Source organism: Plecotus auritus (assembly GCF_963455305.1).
Source record: "Plecotus auritus genome assembly, chromosome: 2".
Lineage (NCBI taxonomy): Eukaryota > Metazoa > Chordata > Mammalia > Chiroptera > Vespertilionidae > Plecotus > Plecotus auritus.
This window is the reverse complement of record NC_137771.1, coordinates 178,434,846-178,454,849: the sequence shown is the minus strand read 5'-3', so window position 1 is coordinate 178,454,849 and position 20,004 is coordinate 178,434,846. Positions and strand designations below refer to the sequence as shown.

At 38.0% G+C, this 20,004-nt stretch overlaps 1 protein-coding gene across 5 annotated transcripts in view; it reads left to right on the top strand.

The window, feature by feature from the left end:
• The first annotated feature begins 830 nt into the window (after positions 1-830).
• Positions 831-20,004, top strand: part of OSTN (osteocrin) — a 45,718-nt gene continuing 26,544 nt past the window's right edge. Inside the window, exons 1-3 of one of the 5 annotated variants that reach the window (XM_080657404.1) lie at positions 831-1,149; positions 15,665-15,763; positions 16,719-16,933. In XM_080657404.1, the coding sequence (XP_080513530.1) occupies positions 15,665-15,763; positions 16,719-16,933 (314 nt within the window). In that variant the 5' untranslated portion in view covers positions 831-1,149. Of the gene's footprint in view, positions 1,150-2,088; positions 2,302-15,664; positions 15,764-16,718; positions 16,934-20,004 lie in introns of those variants that run through there. The other 4 variants (XM_080657402.1, XM_080657403.1, XR_013960003.1 and 1 more) reach the window with 4 other exon arrangements.

Below are 20,004 nucleotides of genomic sequence, written 5' to 3'. Positions count from 1 at the left end.
GGTTTGGCTCAGTGGATAGCGTCAGCCTGTGGACTGAAAGGTCCCAGGTTCGATTCCAGTCAAGGGCATGTATTTTGGTTGCGGGCACATCCCCAGTAGGGGGTGTACAGGAGGCAGCTGATTGATGTTTCTCTCTCATCGATGTTTCTAGCTCTCTATCCCTCTCCCTTCCTCTCTGTAAAAATATCAATAAAATATATTTAAAAAAAAAATTCTCCCCGAATTACTGAATTTGAATGCACCATTTCTTTCCTACCAGAATCCTGACTGATAGAAAGAGCAACAACTCCTGGTCCTATTGTTTTAAAGCTGTGAGCACTTAGGCTAGTCATTTCACATATTTGAGCTTTTATTTTCTCATCTGTTGCATATGAATAATGATACCTTCTTGGCAAGGCTGTTAGGGGAATGAAATAATGCTATACTAACTGAAAAACTTATCATTAATATTTTTTCCCTTTCTCATTTCAGTCTCTCCCATCCATCACTGTTGTTTCTATTTTTTTACATGGTTCCATTTCTACCCTCTTTTTTAAGATAACAGAATTTTTCTATTATGCACAAATGCATAAGTAATTTACATAGGGGTGTATAATGTGCAAAACTCTGTATAAATGGCTTAAATGTACCATGGTTTTATTCCTGAAATAAACTGTTACTATTTCTGCTGCTGCAGAACAGTTAAGTCAAACTTTTGAATTAGGTCAACAAAATCCACAAATAGGGTGGAATCTTTGGACTGTCTAAGCAGGGACAGCTCTGGAATAAATCAGCCACAGATATCACTTGTCAGCATGCTGAGGGAGGCGTTTCAAATAAGGGTGGAAGGTACGTCAACAATATTGGCTTCTGGTAGCATTATGATGCATCCGTTAAATCTATATTGAGAGTTTTCCATCATGTGGATTCAAGCTAACATAATCATTTTATGGCAATAATGTCTAAACAAGAGTCCACAATTAGGCTATATTTTTATCTTGACTTGTGAACTATCACTGCCAACTACTCAGATTTCAAGCTTGTTGAGACATATGTTATCCCTGGAAACCCTTCATAAAATTGAAGCATTTTACTGTCCCACCAATTCAAGTGTGCTCCGGTCAGTTCCCCATCGAGATCCAAATTAACCATGTAATAGTTCCTATACTGGTGAGTAGAATTTTAAGTGGCTTTTTAAGCAAAACCAAAAAGAACAAATTTATTTCTATTTGTGCAAAAACATACTATGGTTTGGATTCTCCTAGCTTTTTAAATAGTGAGACAGAATGAAGTTGTGGGAAAAGAACTGGATACAGAATTAAGATCTGTATTTGAAATCTGGCTCTGCTACTATTTCTAGCTGTGTAATCTCATAAAGTCACTTAGTTTATCGAGCCTCAGTTTCTTTATCTGTCAAATGGGGACCTGCTGGTGAGACAAATGAGCTAATAATGGTCTAACACATTAGCAAACTACCTGTAGGACTTAGTAACACTGTTTTGCAGTTTGTGTATGTGAAGTTGCATAGGGTTAGTAGGAAACGGGAATGAAGAAAAGTTTCAGACAGAGGCAGGGAATGTTTTGGTTAAAAGGAAATTAAAATACTAGACAACAAGAGCAAGATAAGAATGATCATAACGTCTGCATTTATAGCCCACATGTCGCAGTTCAGTATTTTTAGGTTTGTTAGTGACAGCTTCCCAGTATAGCCATGTTAATTACGAAGTAGCTGTCAGTTCCACTGACAGCGCCGTTCACCTGACGAGTTGAAACTGCTCACCATTTCCATAGGTGATCCTTTAATTCAAGGGCCCAAAACATACAACAATAAATCAGTTTTTGGTTTCTGATTATAATCTCCCAAAATCTTAGTTTGAAATACCCTAGCGATTTTTTAAAAACAAATCTTAGTGCAATGTATTTCCAAAGTATGATTTGTAATTATCTGAGCTGGATGAAAACTTCAGGAAGAGGTGATGGGTCTAAGTCTGAATACACAATATTAAATTTTCCAGAGCCCCAACTCCCTTTTTTTTTTTTTTTTTTTACTAAAATGCCATGATCAAAGCAATAGATATAATAAATATAAAGAGAAAAAATAGGAGGAGGAAAGAAAGAGAGAGAGATTGAAAAGAGGCTTGGGGAAATGTTCAGTGGAAAATCTGTAGAAATGATGTAAGAGAAAGCAAAGGCAGGGATTGGAGTAAGGGGTGTATAACTGAGACTATAAAAACTCAGAGAGAAAACTCACCATCAGGGCTGAGTTTGAGAGAAACTGCACAGGCAGGACTCTAAAGTTAGAATCTCCTGACTTTTCACAAGGTAAGTTAGTCATAAAAGCTGATAAAATTTTAAGGTTTTTCTCCTTTTAGCTACTTTAAAATTTTACATCCTTTTAAATGTTTTGGTTATATTTTGATTTTGTTAAAATTAGAAATGTTTTTGGGGGTAATATTTTCATCTCTAAAATGAGTAGAAAATCTAAGATAATTTTGTAATGCAAACTTTGGGTGGAGTTAATTGTTTGCTCAGACATTTCACATTTATTACATGATTTTTTGGCGATTATTCCATTTCAAGACAAAGAGAAAGGAAACTCAAAATGTTGTTTCTATACGTATGTTAATAATATTAGTTTGCTTCCATAAAATATGTCCAGTGTTAGGAAATGTTTTAATGTATAAAAGAGAACTGTTCTTATCTCTATTTCTGTCAAAATTGGAGTCAAAGAAACATCTCTAAATTAATTAAATTCTACATTCTTTAAACATAAATTGCCCTATGTTTTTCTTCTTATGAAATACAAATATACAAGTATGGTATTAATAACAGTTTAGAGTAGACAGATCATGTTCATTCTTCAGTATTTGCTGAAGTGCTTTGGCTATTAAATGATTGAATTGAAAGTTAATCTGAAACATATATTTGAGTTCTGTTTAAGAACAAAGTTAAAATTTTGTTTCAGGGTTTGTTCTGTTGAAACATACATTCTATAAATGCAGTTTAGCAATGCAAACTACTGTTCATTCAAATTACATTAATAGATTCTATAGATTTATAAATGTGATTATTTGTTTCTGAGTTATTCTTCTAGAAATTAAATAATTTCAACAATGATTTATGATGATTTTTATGTCCCTATAGGCTGTAGATTTGATAGGATTATACTTAATTATCTCCACAAAAACATCAGGCATTTTTTGTGTCTCCTCTTTACTTTGGCACTTACCCTGCAGCAATCATAGAACTTTTGTTAAGGTGAGATTCCAGTAGTTATTAATTCAAGTCTCCTTTTTTTAAGTTAATTGCACCATGGTTTCATTCAGTAAATTATTTAAGGTTTTTAAGGTTGACATTTGTGTTCTCTTCCTCATTTTTCAGGGTTTTGAACTGATTCTCCTGTAACAAATCATAGAAATAAGAGAAGTAGATATGTTTAGTAGAGTTTGTTTGGGACATCAGGGGGTATAATTTCAACTTCTTGTTCAAATTATTTTCCTGATTTTAACATTTGTATAATAAAATTAGATTAATTGAGCTTGTCTTAAAGGAACAGAACTCGAAGTAAGCAGTCCCAAAATATTACCCCAGCACTGTCACTATGCAATTTTGCAACTTCAGGCAAGCCTTAAGCATAGAGTGAGGCTGAATAATGTTCTGGGGAAGTTCCCATATCAGCAATTTTCCCTACATTAGAGAATGAGCACCCAGTATAGCAGGATCTTGGGGCTAATCTTTAGGCATCATCTAATTTAACCTCCTTGCCAATAGTTCATCTTCTTTGATCCCTACCCACCACACAACTATTGTTTAGATTCAATGGTGCCATGGGAGGAGCACAAGCTTTGGTTAGAAAACATTACTTCTAATCTCAGTTCTGACTTCACCAGCTTTTGCCCAACCTCCTAGGGATCCCTTTTCCCTCAGTAAAAGTTCTCTCCTAGCCCTGGACACACCTCTACCCAGGCCAGCTCCCAGGTGCTTGAAGATCTCTCTGAATAAAGGCATTTTATTTTTTGGCTGAGCCCTTCTCTCTTTTCTCCAAATAATTCCCAGGGTACCTCTGCAGCAGGGTTAGCATCACCTGCCAGTAATTGCCAGTTTCTTGGTTGGCTTGAACTAGCTGTTGCCCAGCCTTACACTTTCTTCCTATGGATGTCCCATCAGCTCCATCCTCAGCACCAAGCACCTGCTCCCTCCTCTTCACCCTCATATGTCTTTTATATCGCCCCTCATATCCTCTCCCTTGGGCAAGTTCATTGTCTTTGAACCTCACTCTTTTCATCTATTGAGGGTTTAAACTTGGCAATTTCTAATGAGTACCCCCATCCTTTCTAAAATTCTGTATTTCTATGACATGTAAGTCTCTGAACATGTGAAAAAAACGCACTTTTAAAATATCATCCAGCCCACCACTGGCACCCTGGCTGCTGAACCATGACTCATAGCTGTGGCTTCCCATGGACCTCTCCCGGGGCTTCCTGGGGCCCCGTGTTGGTGGTCGCATTTCCCTGCAAGCTCTGACCTTCCATCCATGACAGGTCTCTAAGAAGATTGGAAAGTGATGTGCTCTCTTCCTTGACTTCCTTCACAGCCCATCCCTTCCTAGCTGCTCCCTTTCTTTGTAAAGTGTAGTTTCTGTTGCAAGGTCCTTATTTCCCATAAGACTCATGGTGGCTCTGCTTTCCTGACGCAATCCTGACTGTGCTATACGCTCAGGATTACAGAAACTATGTAAAAATCATGAATCTCACAACATAATGAGTGACTTTTAAAAAATGAGGTCAATAAAGACATATTATGCATTATCGAATAAAAATAAATTTCATATAAGTTATATTAAAATTCAACTCAATATTCACTTTTGTTAATTAGAGCTTGAAGCATAATTATGTTTTGTGTGTAACTGAGATTTCTTCCCTTTGTTTTCTTCCCATTATGATATTCTCTATAGTTGTATGCTAATATTTTAGTAGAACAATTATGGCTGCAATTAATGACAATGTGTAATATACTGCAATGTGAAATAGAGTAATTGCCACTTATAAGTCTCTTTAGTGAAATTTCCTTCCCCTACTCAATATTATTTTCTATATTAAATCTAATTTTCTATCACTTTACTATAATTCTAGATTCCAAAGACTAACTTTGTTCCTTAAAATGAACATGGATAACAAAGGTTTTCTTTTTTCCCCATAAAAATATGTATTTTTTGAAAAGTTGTTATATTCAGAAGGCAGTATCAGGATGGCAGCTATTATTTATTGGAAAACTATTATGTACCCATCACTTTGCCTGTATTTTTTCTAATCCTTACAATAAACTTACAAAGTAAGTCTTTGCTCCATTTTCCCAATAAAGATATTAAACCAGAGAAGCTAAGAAACTCAGTCAGGAATCAGACCCAGGTCTCTGTACCTAAAGGACCACCCAACATCTTTCTACCTATTCACTGTATTGTACTGGAAAGTATCCACATATTACCTGAAGTTAGGAAGCTAGAGTTTTAAAGTAACCCAAGTTGTGTCAGTTCATTTATTAAAACAATGTAATTAGAATATTTTCAATACAGATCGAACATGACTATTATGAGGACAAAAGGAGATAGATGAATACTTGCAAATGCTTTTTTTAAGTTACATACAAAAAATGTGCTTGAAGGAAATGGAACATTCCAGGAAGAGTGTGCTGTTGGAGGAGGAAATCCCTGGGAGGGCAATGATCAGGGGCTTCTATACCCACCAGGCTCTGAGCAACAGGGAGAGTGTCTTACTCACTTTTATGCCCTTGGTATCTGATATACAGTGTATACCTAATAAATGCTTCCTGTTATTATTATAAAATTTATATTTTTGTCATTTACATTTTAAAGAGTATTTTTCATTGATTATATTGGTTAGCTTAGTGTAATTAAAATATTCGTTAATATTTAATTTAATACTATATATAAGTACAAAATGGGTAGAAGGGTGAAGGACATGGTGACATTCCACATCATCCTGAGACTTATCATGCCTTCTTTTTCTGCATTCATCCAACTTATCCCTTTGAAAGCCTTTTACTACCACATAAAAATTGCCTGCATATCAAGTGGCCAAGCAGCATGTCATGTGCAGCTCTACCAGCTTTTTCTGTCCATAGTTTTAAAGACTCATGGTTTTTTTCCCCCTTTATTTAATATTAGAATTAAACAACAAATGTCCTTACCAGGGTTGTATACAATCATACAAATTCCTTTCTATTTCTAGGTGACAATGATAATTCAGGGATCTCAACATAAATGGATGTTTGATAAGGAGAAATCATAAACTGTACTGGGATAATTATTGGGGAATATTGATGCAAGTCCCTTTCATTAGAATGAGAATCTGTCATATGAAACATTAATTGACATACTGGGATTTTGTCATGAACTTTCTCACATATTGCTATAGGTATAAAACTTGGGCAAATCTCCTCTAAGCTTTAGTTTCCATATCAATAAAACAGGAATGTTAATATCTGCCCTGCATTCCTGTTTACCACCATATATGGCTGCTCTATGCATTTATTCAAAATAAGGTTGACTCTATACCAGGCATGCTATTGGATGCTAAGACACACTGGTGAACATGACATCATTCTTACCCTGAAAGAGTTGACATTGACAACTAAACACTTTGCTAAACATGCATACATGGGCTTTTAAATAATGATATCTTCCTTTAAACTTATTTCTAATCAGTTTAGTAAAGTTTAAAGCAGGGGTCCTCAAACTTTTTAAACAGGGGGCCAGTTCACTGTCCCTCAGACCATTGGAGGGCCAGACTATAGTTTAAAAAAAAAACTATGAACAAATTCCTATGCCCACTGCGGGCCCGGGACGAGTCGGCTGCTAAGCAGGACAGGCAGCGGCACCCGGCGGGCCAGATAAATGTCCTCGGCAGGCCGCATGTGGCCCTCAGGCCGTAGTTTGAGGACGCCTGGTTTAAAGTGTCATTGTAAGTTTCTGCCTTCTTAAATTATTGAAAATTCCAAATGGGAAAAACCTCAAAATTTTACAACTTTGGAAGGCAATGTTGTCTATAAAAGAATGAAAATGGTGCCAAAGAGAATAAAAGTAGTTAACACATGTATCATAATAAATTATCATTTTCCTGATTTGTATCATTCAGGGAAAGTCATTTTAAAACACAGGTGTCTTCCACATTAGGAACACCTCCTCCATAGACATTTTACTCTATAAGCAATTTGTTTTGGAGATGGAAAAATGCTTTATACTTCAGTGTTTGAAAATGTAAATTGTTATTCAGGCTCTTCTCCTAAATGACTTTGTGGCTTTGGAAAATTTCCTACTGCCAATTGAAGAGCAATGAGAAATGGGAAAGGACTCGTTCCTGACATTTTAATTAAAAAATAAAAGCGGGAAGTATTAAATTTGTCAGTGTCAATCTGCACCTTCCTTTCCGGATCATCCTCATCACATAAAGCATCACACAATGTACAGAAAATAACAAATTTCACAAGGAGACTTTTAAATAAAGGGCTAAGCCCATGAGTATTTCTCAGATGTATTTTTGTGAGGCTGATAAAGGTGACGTATATGGTCGTGACAGAGGCTACAAGTTGTAATTCAATTGCTCTTGGATGAAATCCTCAGTGATTTTAAACTTCTTATTTGAGTTTATAAGGGTCAAAAACTCATCCCCCACTTCTACCAGTAAAGTTCTAAGTGCCATAGCCACACTCAGTTCCCTTGTTGGTAGAGCCGGTTTCACTAAAGCTGTGGAATAGCAGCGCCAATAAAGAAGAGCCCGCAAAATCCTCGCCTCGGCTTTCCAGCTAGTGTCTCAAGCACCTGGTTGCTTCACTCATCAAAGGAAACTAGAAACAACTCTCTTTCACACCCTGTTTAAACATCATTCATTGAAATACCAAGATTGTCTGGATAATGTCAAATTGTAATGCATCCTCTTGGTTGTTTAACATAAGTTTTGCAGATTGTCTCAATAAATGGCCCCCAATTCCCTGAATGGTTGTTGAGTATACATTTTATGTTCCCTGGAAGGAATTGGCTTGAAAGACCTGCCTTCAGCTCAGTAATAATGACTTTTATACCATGTCATTAATCTTTCCACATTACCTTAAAGTTTACAGAATGTTTTCATGCACAATTCAGAGTTCCCACTGAAAAGTTTTTACCTATGGTAAAATAAGAAGAAAAATGATGAAGTGTTTTTATACAGATGATGTATATCTTTATATATTTCAGTAAATATATTAAATATAAATTAAATATTTATATTGCTCTTATTTGGAAAACTTAAGGCAAAACCATAATAATTTATGCTATTTGTAAATTAATCATGTAATTTTAAATGAACTATAATTAATTTAAATTTTGGGAATTCATAAAGTAAGTTTTATTAGACAGTTTTGACAGTTTATGTATCTTGTTCAAGGTTACCAGGCCAATAAATAACACAGCAAGGACACATCCCTATCCTTCAACTCACTTCTGAGTTTTTTCCTAACCATCCAGTACCACTCCAGTTACACATTAGATGATCCCTTCAGAATATAATAAGTTCTTAAAGGTGCAGAGTCTTTGACACAAAGGTTAAGTTGTTACACAGAAGTAATTTTCTTATGTTGAATACCTAGTCATTGACTAATTTTCATTTGTAAGTAGTTATTAGTGCATCTAAAGAAGAATTTTGGAGTAACATTGTGTAAAATATGAGTGTATAGGCAATATTGTTGGTGGTTTTAGATAGCTGAAAATTCCTTTTATCAAAAATTCCTATTTTGTATCAACTAATTTTTTATCCATTAATACTATGATGTGTGATTACTGTGAAAAATTTAAATGATCATTTTACCTTAATAGACTGTTAACTCTAAATGCAGTAGAATAAGAATTCCATAAAATCTTTAAAATTTTTAATATCAATTATGTGATTTTAAAATTTTTATCTGATAATACATTAAATGTTATACTATTCTTTCTTTCTCTGAGGAATATAACAGCACACTATGAAGTCTAGCACTTCAGCTCTAACAAATTTTCTTTTGAAAGTGTGGGGAAATTGACTTAAGCATGATGACAAAAAATATGAAAAAACAAATAAATATTTGAAAATAAGTAGATATACCCAATTTCATTCATTCTGATGTATGTTTAACAGTTCTGAAATTAAGATGCCTTATACTTGATAGCATGTCATAATTTAATTGGTAACATTTCTTCTTTCTTAAAATACATGTATAAAATGGGATCACTTACCATAACTGATATCTTATAATAAATAATTTGGAGGTCCTCTTGTCAGGTAGAATATTCAAGAGGAACATATTTATGTCAAGACCTAGATGCAATATTATACACAGACACAGCTGACTTGAGAGACGACAATACAAAGGTTTTTCTAGCTAAACATTCACCTACTCTTATCATTACCTATAGTGTCCGCACTTAGAATAGAAAGGAGCCAGATTTACCAACAGACTCTAAAAATGCTAGAAGCAACTTTATAGGTCAGTTATTTTACTCAGTCTATGGAAGAAATTTAAACTTAAAATCATACAGTGATATAGCCACCAAGCCAAAGTAGTGCCTGAGTCTCAGAAATCTTAAGTCAGGTCTCTTTCTAATACCATAAGCCATACAGACTTTGTGTTAAGCATAGTCCCTTTTAAGCCCTCTTTTAGAATAAAAAATTAGACTCTGTAATCTACTATTCGTACTGCTTTTCTCTATATCAAAAAGGCCTGGGTGACTATAACTTATGGGTAAAAGATGTACTGAAGAGCACACTCTGTTTCACAGATTTACTTAGGGTCCAAGCCCAGTGGTCGGCAAACTCATTAGTCAACAGAGCCAAATATCAACAGTACAACGATTAAAATTTCTTTTGAGAGCCAAATTTTTTAAACTTAAACTTCTAACGCCACTTCTTCAAAATAGACTCGCCCAGGCCGTGGTATTTTGTGGAAGAGCCACACTCAAGGGGCCAAAGAGCCACATGTGGCTCGCGAGCCACAGTGTGCCAACCACTGTCCAAGCCGATTTGCCCCTTATCTAGAAGATCATTTTTTTAAATGTTTTTATTGATTTCAGAGAGGAAGGGAGAGGGAGAAGGAGAGAGAGATAGAAACATCAATGATGAGAATCATCGTTCGGCTGCCTCCTACATGCACCCTACTGAAGTAATTTTCTTACATTGAATACCTATTCATTGACTGAAAGCCTTCATTTTTGAAGTATTTAAAAGGAAAATTGAGCCCCAAACTGGGGCATGTGCCCTGACCCGGAATCAAACCAGTGACCTCTTGGTGTATGGACCAACACTCAACCACTTAGCCACACCAGATGGGCAAGACTTTCAGAGTCAGAAGATTGTGGGCAGTGTTGTGGACAGGCATAGATGGTCATTGCCTAGTGTCTAAACTTGGGACCATTTATAGCATGTCCTGTTATATCTCACTTAAATGCCTATGCTCTGTCAAAGTGGGAAGAGAAGTTAAAAAGTAATTTAAATTACCTTTAAGTCCTTTATCATTAAGCCCTTTATTTTTATTTTTGTTGAAAATAGGGGCAAATAAACTATATTTTGAATATTTCCAATAAAAAATAGGGAAAATAATTCCTAAAGTTATCAAGATTCACTCCAAAACTTAGTCTTCTTATGAGTGTCTGGGTTAAATCTGCTATCTATAAGTCAGATACTATTGAAGATAATTTCCTTAATCATCTGAGTAATTTTGTTTTCTTCAACACTAGCCTTCAAAGGTAGATAGTTTAAAAGATTTTAGTTAAGCCCTGGCCAGTATGGCTCAGTTGGTTCAAGTATCATCCCGTACACTGAAAGTTCGCTGGTTCAATTCCCAGTCAGGGCACATACCCAGGTGGAGGGCATAGGAGGCAGCTTATTGATGTTTCACTCTGACATCCATGTTTCTCCTCTCTCTTCCTCTCTAAAATCAATAAAAAGCATGTCCTCAGGTGAGGATTAAAAAAGGTTTTTAGTTAAAAGGTTCAGTAGATCAGATCTAGCTAATATTGCTTCTCTTTTTTAGCTTAATCCTCTTTTACTCTAATACCTCTCTTCATCCCAGTTCTTTTGTTTTTAGATCGTGATTCTCAATATTTTCTTTAGCTACTGCAACTCACTGAATAGATATTTTTTACAGTAACAATGACTCACTGCAGAACTGATTCTCAATAATAAAAATTCTTCCTTGCTGAAGCCGGTTTGGCTCAGTGGATAGAGTGTCGGCCTGCGGACTCAAGGGCCCCGGGTTTGATTCCGGTCAAGGGCATGTACCTTGGTTGCGGGCACATCCCCAGTGGGAGGTGTGCAGGAGGCAGCTGATCGATGTTTCTCTCTCATCGATGTTTCTGGCTCTCTCCCTTCCTCTCTGTGAAATATCAATAAAATATATTAAAAAACATTCTTCCTTCATTTTAACAGAATTTTCATGTATTGCTGTTTTAAATACAATGAAATCAATTTCTTTACTACTAAACTTTCGAAGACTTTATATGTCCATGCACTATCAATGTTCTAAAGGAATATTCAGTATATGCTGTTTCCCAAACTTAAATGATCAAATTTCACACCTCACCCCCTTGCTCCCTCCAGTACCACTCCAGTTACACATTAGATGATCCCTTCAGAATATAATAAGTTCTTAAATGTGCAGAGTCTTTGACACAAAGGTTAAGTTGTTACACAGTGTAAGATGTTTGTTTATTCAGCGATATTATCTAAAAAGTGAAAATGCATGCACATTAGAGACCAATTAGCTAAAAATTAATGAAGTACACACCAAATCTTAAGGCAGATCTCATGCCCACTGTCTCTTAAAGCTCCTCATACCCAAAAAAATATTCAAATATTACTCAAAAATTATTGGTGTGCTGAAAAATTACAAACACTTCCACTTAGCTGTAGTCACACAATGAACATCCTATGAGTGTTTTTTCTGTGATCTGGAGTATACATGGGGCAGAGCACTTTTTTAAATCATGGGCTATATTTATCCACTATCAACAAAATAGGGAAATGGAGCTGAACCTAGTCTTTTCCTTCCCTCCCTATAATTTCCTCTGTTTCTAATTTTGTAGCAATCAAGTTTCAACTAGTTAATCAAATGTCTTTTGTGTGGCAGGTGCCAGGGTGTTTGTTTTCATTAGTGTACCAAATGCCATATTTAGGAACTTGGCCTTTTGGGTAACTGGCTACAAGCATGGCTTTAAACCATTAAATGTGTGTATTTAAACTCTGCATTTATTTTTACATCTCCCTATCCAAATAATCAGGATGTGGTTATCTGTAAGATGATACATTAGGACTTTTTTCCTATATATACCCAAGCACAAAAATATATGCCTCAGACATAATCATCAATATGGTAAACACCAGTCATCCTGTGCCATTTATAAGATCGCAGAAATGGAGAAACCAGGTTAGGAAAATGTGCATAAAAATAGTTAAAGGAAATCCACATGGAAAGGCTTATAAAATTGGGCAATTTTATACTTTGTAACCTGTTTTTAACATGATAAAAAAATGAGGAAGGAAAACATCACAATTGTGGTTTATCTTTGATTGAATGAGAGAACTATTTTAAAGAGAGAGAGAGATGCCAGAACTATGAACTAACTTTTAAAATAGTCATGTTTTTAATATATCATTCTTTTTATTCAGGAAAATCAAAGAGATAACAAAATCAGAAGGAAAAAAATATGATTCAGTGCTTGATTTTTTTCAAGGAATAGATAATGCAGTTTTTGGTTGGTATTTTTACCAGATCTGTTGCATTCTTTCTTGTTATTTTTCTAGTGTTTAAATATAGGGACATAATCATGATTTATTGTTTTTATACTTACCATAAAACTCAGTTCAAATATCAACTTTTTAGGAAGAGAACACAGAATTTACTGTCTGTTCCCAGAATGGGCAGAATACAGAGAAGCAGTTGTGACTAACATTGTGTGACAAGATTCCAAAATAGATCAATTGGAGATATAATGAAGAACTAGTTTAGATTGCATTACATGAAAACTAAGATTATATTTGACAAATAAGTATTAAGGACAAAGCTAAAGTATTTTATCTTCATTTTAACTTTATATATACACATGCATGGTTAATACAAATGCTACTCTGCTGTATAAAACACTTGCCTATTTTCTCCAACATAGCATTTATTACTAAAATCTACAGAGGTTTCATAGTAACAATATTTTAAGGAAGTGTCATAAAGAAAATCTTGGGTCATACCAAAGAGAATGTAGTTACTAAAGACATATTTAGTAATATCTCATATATGTTCTTTCACTTACAAACTATAAATACTGTATGAAATAAGGAGGTTATATATGAATGACTACAACTCTCTCAAAGCTCTTTTGAAGTGAGAATTACTCCTCACTTCACAAGTATGGAAAATAAAGCTCAAGTAGGTTAAATGGTACACACTCAAGGTCATACTAACACTGAAGCAAAAATGAGACACAAATCTAGTTATTCAGATCCATCCTAGAATACCTTTCTTTTTGCTCCAAATGATTTTTTAAGGGAAATAGGAGTTTACTGAGATTCATTCATAAAGGTGGACTGGGAGACTGTGCAGTGCCATACTAGGTGGCGAAGGCAAGCCTATTCTGTTGTAACTCACAGCCCGTGATCTTCTCTCCCCCATTGCCAGTGGCCAAACCGACAGCCAGTGGGTCTGATATAGACCTTAGATATGTTTTAATTGGATGTTATAATGATTTTTAATGTAAAAAAAAAGTCATAAATGTATAAATGACACATCTTTGTGCTTACCATGCAGAATTAACAAATGTAATATTTTCACACATACACACATATGTATGCTAAGTTCCTTATGTTTCCTCCATAACTTTATTTGCTCCTCATTCTCCCCAGAGGCAATCATAGTTATGAATCAAATTCCGTTGGTTTACACTTTAATTATATGTATAGATTTCTAAACATGTGGAATTACTTTGTGTACGTCCAGTTTAGGTAAATGGTAGTATGCTATATGTAATCTTATCTAATAAAAGAATAACATGCAAATTGACTGTCACTCCAGCACACAAGATGGCTGCCCCCATGTGGTCAAAGATGGCTGCACCCATGTGGACACAAGATGGCTGCCACAAGATAGCCAGCAGGGGAAGGCAGTTGTGGGCAATCAGGCCAGTAGGGGAGGGAAGTTGGGGGTGATCAAGCTTGTAGGGGAGGGCAGTTAGGAGGAACCAGCCCTGCAGGGGAGGGCAGTTAGGCATCAATCAGGCTGGCAGGGGAGTGGTTAGGGGGTGATCAGGCTGGCAGGCAGAAGCGGTTAGGGGCAATCAGGAAGGCAGGCAGGCGAGCAGTTGGGAGCCAGCAGTCCTGGATTGTGAGAGGGATGTCTGACTGCCCGTTTAGGCCCGATCCCAGTAGGATTGGGCCTAAATGGGCAATCGGACATCCCTCGAGGGGTCCCGGATTAGAGAGGGTGCAGGCTGGGCTGAGGGACACACCCCCAACCCCATGCATGAATTTCGTGCTCCAGGCCTCTAGTGTTCTATAAAATGTAATTTTCCCCAAAACTGTATTTTTGAAATCCATGTAATATTTAGGTCATTTAACAGCAGATACACACATGTTTAAGTCATTTGCTTTAAGTCCATGCTAGGAATATACCTCAATTGATGAATCCATTTCCTCTTCAGTAAGTTAGTGTGGTTGATTCTAATTTTTTTAAATATGTTTTTATTGATTTTTAGAGAGAGAGGGAAGGAGAGGAAGAGAAAGACAGAAACATCTATGAAAGAGAAACATCAACATCAATTGGCTGCCTCCTGAACGCCCCCTACTGGGGATCAAGCCCGCAAGTTGGGCATGTGCCCTGACCAGGAATAGAACCCTGACCTTCTGGTTCATAGGTCAACACTCAACCACTAAGCCACATAGGCCTTGCTAGTTTGATTCTAATTTATTACTATTCTAAACAATGAGGCTATGAACTTTCAGATACATGTCTCTGTATAAACTTGGGCCCATTGTTACTTAATTTTGTGTCTAGTTGTAGAATTTTATTAGTGAGAGTTATTTAAATTTTCTAAGAACTGATTTTTATATGCTTTGAAAATATATTCCACTTTTAATTTGTTTTTATTTTGTTTATTGTATCTTATCATACAGAATTTTTCAATTTTGATATAAATGTTTCTTAAGAAATCCTTATATGTATCAAGGACATAAAGATGTTTTCATATTGGGTCTGTGACATTTTTAATTTAAATGATTTTACACAAAGCATATCCTCTTTGGTTCACCACAAACCTCACCAGATCATTCTCTCATACCTGACCAATTTTACACATTTCCCCTTAGGTACATGAGGCTGTAATCCCAGGATTAGACAGTCAAGAATAAAATTATACAAATTAGATTTCTCAGACTGGGGTAACTTTGAATTAAATTAATTATTATAGCTGTACAACTCCAATCTACATTTCCATGGAAATGAAGCCATGATAGAATTCATTCTGAGAGATTGACAGCTTCTATTAACTGTTATTTCAAAGTAGAAGCTGAATAATTTAATTTATCACCTATATGTAATATGCTTTACAGGAGTTCTGTTTCCTATCTTTACATGCCAAACTAGTAATGTTAACCCTGATGTATGTGACCCTTAGATGCTGGACTGGAGGTTGGCAAGTGCACATTTTATCCTGGCTGTGACACTGATGCTGTGGAGCTCAGGAAAAGTGCTCTCAGTGGATGTAGCAACTGAGGTAATGGGAACTAGCTTAAGGGACCAAATATATTTTCTTTGAACATAAGCCATTTCTATTAATGTCATACTTTTATGACTTGGATGAACTACAAAAGGGCAATATATGCAATAGACAAATAAACAAACAGGAAATTTTACATGGGGCAACAAAGTCATTGGGAAAGCTCTGAGTCATTGTAAACACTTATTAATATTTGTTAATAAAGCACATGGATGGAAGTGTAGGTCCTCTGAGGGCAGAGACTATTAGATTTTGTTCATTTTTGTATCCCTTAGGTCTAATGCACTACACAGTGAATGCTTAGGGCTTGAATCAATAAGAGGTGACTGAGTGGTGGGAAAAAAAAACATGAAGTTTAGTGTTTTCTGAATTAATTCCATAAACATTTATCAGTACTAACTATGAGCAAAATTTATTGAGTACTAACTATGAGCAAATTAGTGGGGTAGGCATTGAATAGAGCCAATAAAAGACTAATTAGACATAGTCATTACCCTCAAATTACTCACAATCTAATATGCATTGCAAATATATTGTAATAAATCCAATACAAAGGAAAGGAAAATGTAATGACTGTAAGAATCAAAGTATAGCTAAAATGCTATGGGAATGATAATAAAGGATACAGTTGTTACAGGGAAAGAATCCAAAAGAATTATCTGTTAATATACTAAATTTGAGAGGCGGGCATGGAACTTTGTTTAGAGGAGTGTGTGTGTGTGTGTGTGTGTGTGTGTGTGTGTGTGTGTGTGTGTGTGTGTATGTTGTTTTTCTTTAATTTCTGTTCGGTATACCTCACCTCTATATGTTTTTGCCCTCAAAAGTCTCTCTGGATCATAACTCCATGAGAAATCAAGTTTCATGACAGGCATGTCAGGTAAATATAGCAAAAGTCAAATGCATATGATTACACATATTTGAGGTGAATAGAATCACCTTTCTTGCTCGATAGGCTCTTGATGTTGGAATCAGAGATGTGCAGTCACCACCCACAGCCAGGGAAGAGAAATCAGCAGCTGATCTGGCAGCAAAACTCATGCTTCTTGATGAACTTGTGTCTCTGGAGAATGATGTGATTGAAACAAAGAAGAAAAGGAGCTTCTCTGGTTTTGGGTCTCCCCTGGACAGACTCTCAGCTGGCTCTGTGGATCACAAAGGCAAACAGAGGTAAGTAAGTGAACACTTGCACCTACTAAATATTTTGAAAGTCAGTACATAAATGTTATGTGTAAATATTTATATATGAATTTATAATAGCAGACATGCATATATACTAAGTATGTATTGCTTAAAGATTATAGTTATTATATATATATACTGGAGGCCCAGTGCACGGATTCATGCACCGGTGCGGTACATCAGCGTAGCCTGTGAGGATCAGGCTGAAACCAGCAGTCCAATATCACCAGCCACTCTTGCCTGCCATTTCTGCTTATCCCGGCCCTGCTGCACCTGCCACCACCACTGCTCGATAGGCTCGCTGCTGCTCTGCTGCGGTCTCCAGGCTGCGGCAGCCAGCCATAAGCCCTGTGTCTGGCACCTATTGGTCAGCCGAGTGGCACTCCCACCTTGGGAGTGCACTGACCACCAGGGGGCAGCTCCTGCACTGAGCGTCTGCCCCCTGGTGGTCAGTGCGCATCATAGCTACTGGCCAGTCGACTGGTCATTCGGTCGTTCAGTTGTCCAGTCGCTTAGGCTTTTATATATAGAGATAATCTACATTGAGTTTTCAGCATAATAATTTCTTTAAGAAGTGTCATATACAGAGACTATATTAGAGATATACTCTATCTACTTAACATAGCTCAGCATGGAAGATATAAAGGAAAATTAGCAAGAATTTAATATCCATTTGAACAAATTTTTACATATAAAGACTAAAAATAAACTATTATAAAAATTAGGGAATATTTTTCTCATGAAGATGTCATGTGGAAGCTACTAGATGAGTTTCTTCAGGCAACCAAAATGACTGGAGAAATGTTATTATAATAATTGGTGCGAGCATAACTTTAGAATTAAAACAAAATGATGGTAGCAAGAAAAAGAGTGTCATGTGTTATGTGCCATTTGACAACATAGATACAACAAAGTATCAAATAATTCAGGGACAATAGTGAGAGCATACAACATTTCAAATAAGTTTGGGATTGCTTCATGGCTATTAACTGGAAATAAAAAGATATTACAACAAATATTTGCTTAGGGACATGGAGAAGAAGCAAAAGAAAGATTAGCCATTAAATTTAATGGATCTTTTACCAAAGAATAAAAGACAAAAATTGAAAAAAGAGACAACCAAGGTTTTTATATAAATAATAGAGGCTGGTGCATGAAATTCGTGCATGGGACAGGGGGATGTCCCTCAGCCCAGACTGCACCCTCTCCAATCTGGGACCCCTCAGGGGATGTCCGACTACCCTCTCACAATCCAGGACTGCTGGCCTGCAACTGCTCGTCTGCCTGCCTGCCTGATTGCCCCAAACCACTTCTGCCTGCCAGCCTGATCGACGCCTAACTGCTCCCCTGCTGGCCCAATTGCCCCTAACTGTCCTCCCCTGCCGGCCTGATCACCCCTAACTGCCCTCCCCTGCCAGCCTGGTTGCCCCCAACTGTCCTCCCCTGCTGGCCTAGTCACCCCTAACTTCCCTCCTCTGCAGGCCTGGTCACTCCCAACTGCCCTCCCCTGCAGGCCTGATTGCCCAAAACTGCCCTTCCCTGCTGGCAATCTTGTGGTGGTCATCTTGTGTCCACATGGGGGCAGCCATCTTTGACCACATGGGGGCAGCCATCTTGTGTGTTGGAGTGATGGTCAATTTGCATATTACCTTTTTATTATATAGGATTAGAGGCCCGGTGCACGAAATCCGTGCACTTGCCGGGGGGGGGCGGTCCCTCAGCCTTGCCTGCCCCCTCTCGCAGTCCTGGAGCCCTGGGGGCATGTCCAAGTGACAGATTAGACCCACTAAGCCATCAGTCGGACATCCTTAGCATTGCCACAGAGGCAGGAGAGGCTCCCACCACTGCCGCTGCACTCCCCTGTGGGATCACACTAGCCACCATGGGGCAGCTCCTGTGTTGAGTGTCTGCCCCCTGGTGGTCAGTGTGCATCATAGTGATCGGTCATTCCACCATTCAGTCATTTGCATATTAGCCTTTTATTATATAGACTACGCTGTAGATGAGGCCCCCTAGAACCATAAGAAATGCAAAAAATTCACTGTTAACTCATTCTCAAATTGCCCCCACTTAAAAATCAAATTGCCCTCTTGTGGGGTGTGTGCTGCACCTTGGGAACCACTGGGCTTGACACTTTTCCGCTCTTAGCTTCATTTCTGAATACATATGCATATACCGTGGGAATTGTAATCTCTTCCCTGCCTCTCTCACTGGGTTGTCATGAGGAGGTTCTGAGCTAATAAACCTAAAAATGTTTCATCAAGCAAGTGATGTCTAAAAGGGAAGGGACTGTTATTTTTAAGCTCATGGGTACCCTCGCAGGTAGCAGGTGCTGATTAGGGGAGGAGGGCATGATTGTTTCCTGGGACTGTAGCTATGGAAGCTTTGCAGAGGGTTCCACAGACCTTGGAGGGGCAGGCTCTGGCCAGCAGCCCTGTAGCAGTGGTTGTCCCTGGAGGCGCTGGCCGGGGGGCAAGGGGGAAGTGCTAGGGAGGACACTAGGGGTGGTGAGGCCAAAGGGGGAGTAACTGTCAAACCTCCCCACTTGGTGCCATTCTTTAAATTGTACGTGGCTGTTTTGCAGCTGTATGTGCTCAGGATGAGGCTCCAATCTCCTGGAGCAGGGCGGGGGCCAGGCCAGGGCAGGGCCAGGCAGGCTAGGAGGGCGGGTTTAGCCACACCCCCTGGCGAGATTCAGTGCGCTTCCACTGCAGAGATGGTAACACTGCTGTTGGGGGGTGGGGGCGGAGAATGGGTCTGACCCTGGGGGGCCACTCAGGCCTGCCTCCACCTGGGTCTGGAGTTGGAGTGAGGAGAGGCATGCCTGGCCCCAGTGGAGGGGGCCTGGCAGCAGCGGGCCATGGGCCCCAGGTGCCTCTGGGGTGCTGACGGGTCATTGCCAGCGTGCTATTGTTGTGGGTGCCCCTGGTGGGGGTGGCAGGGGAAGAGATCGGGAGTTAGAGGTGCAGGCTGGGTCTTCTCCCTGTCCAGTCAGCCTCCCTGTCCCCCCGGGAGTGCAGGGGCTGGGGTAGGGTGTCTGTGCAGGGGAATTGGAAGAG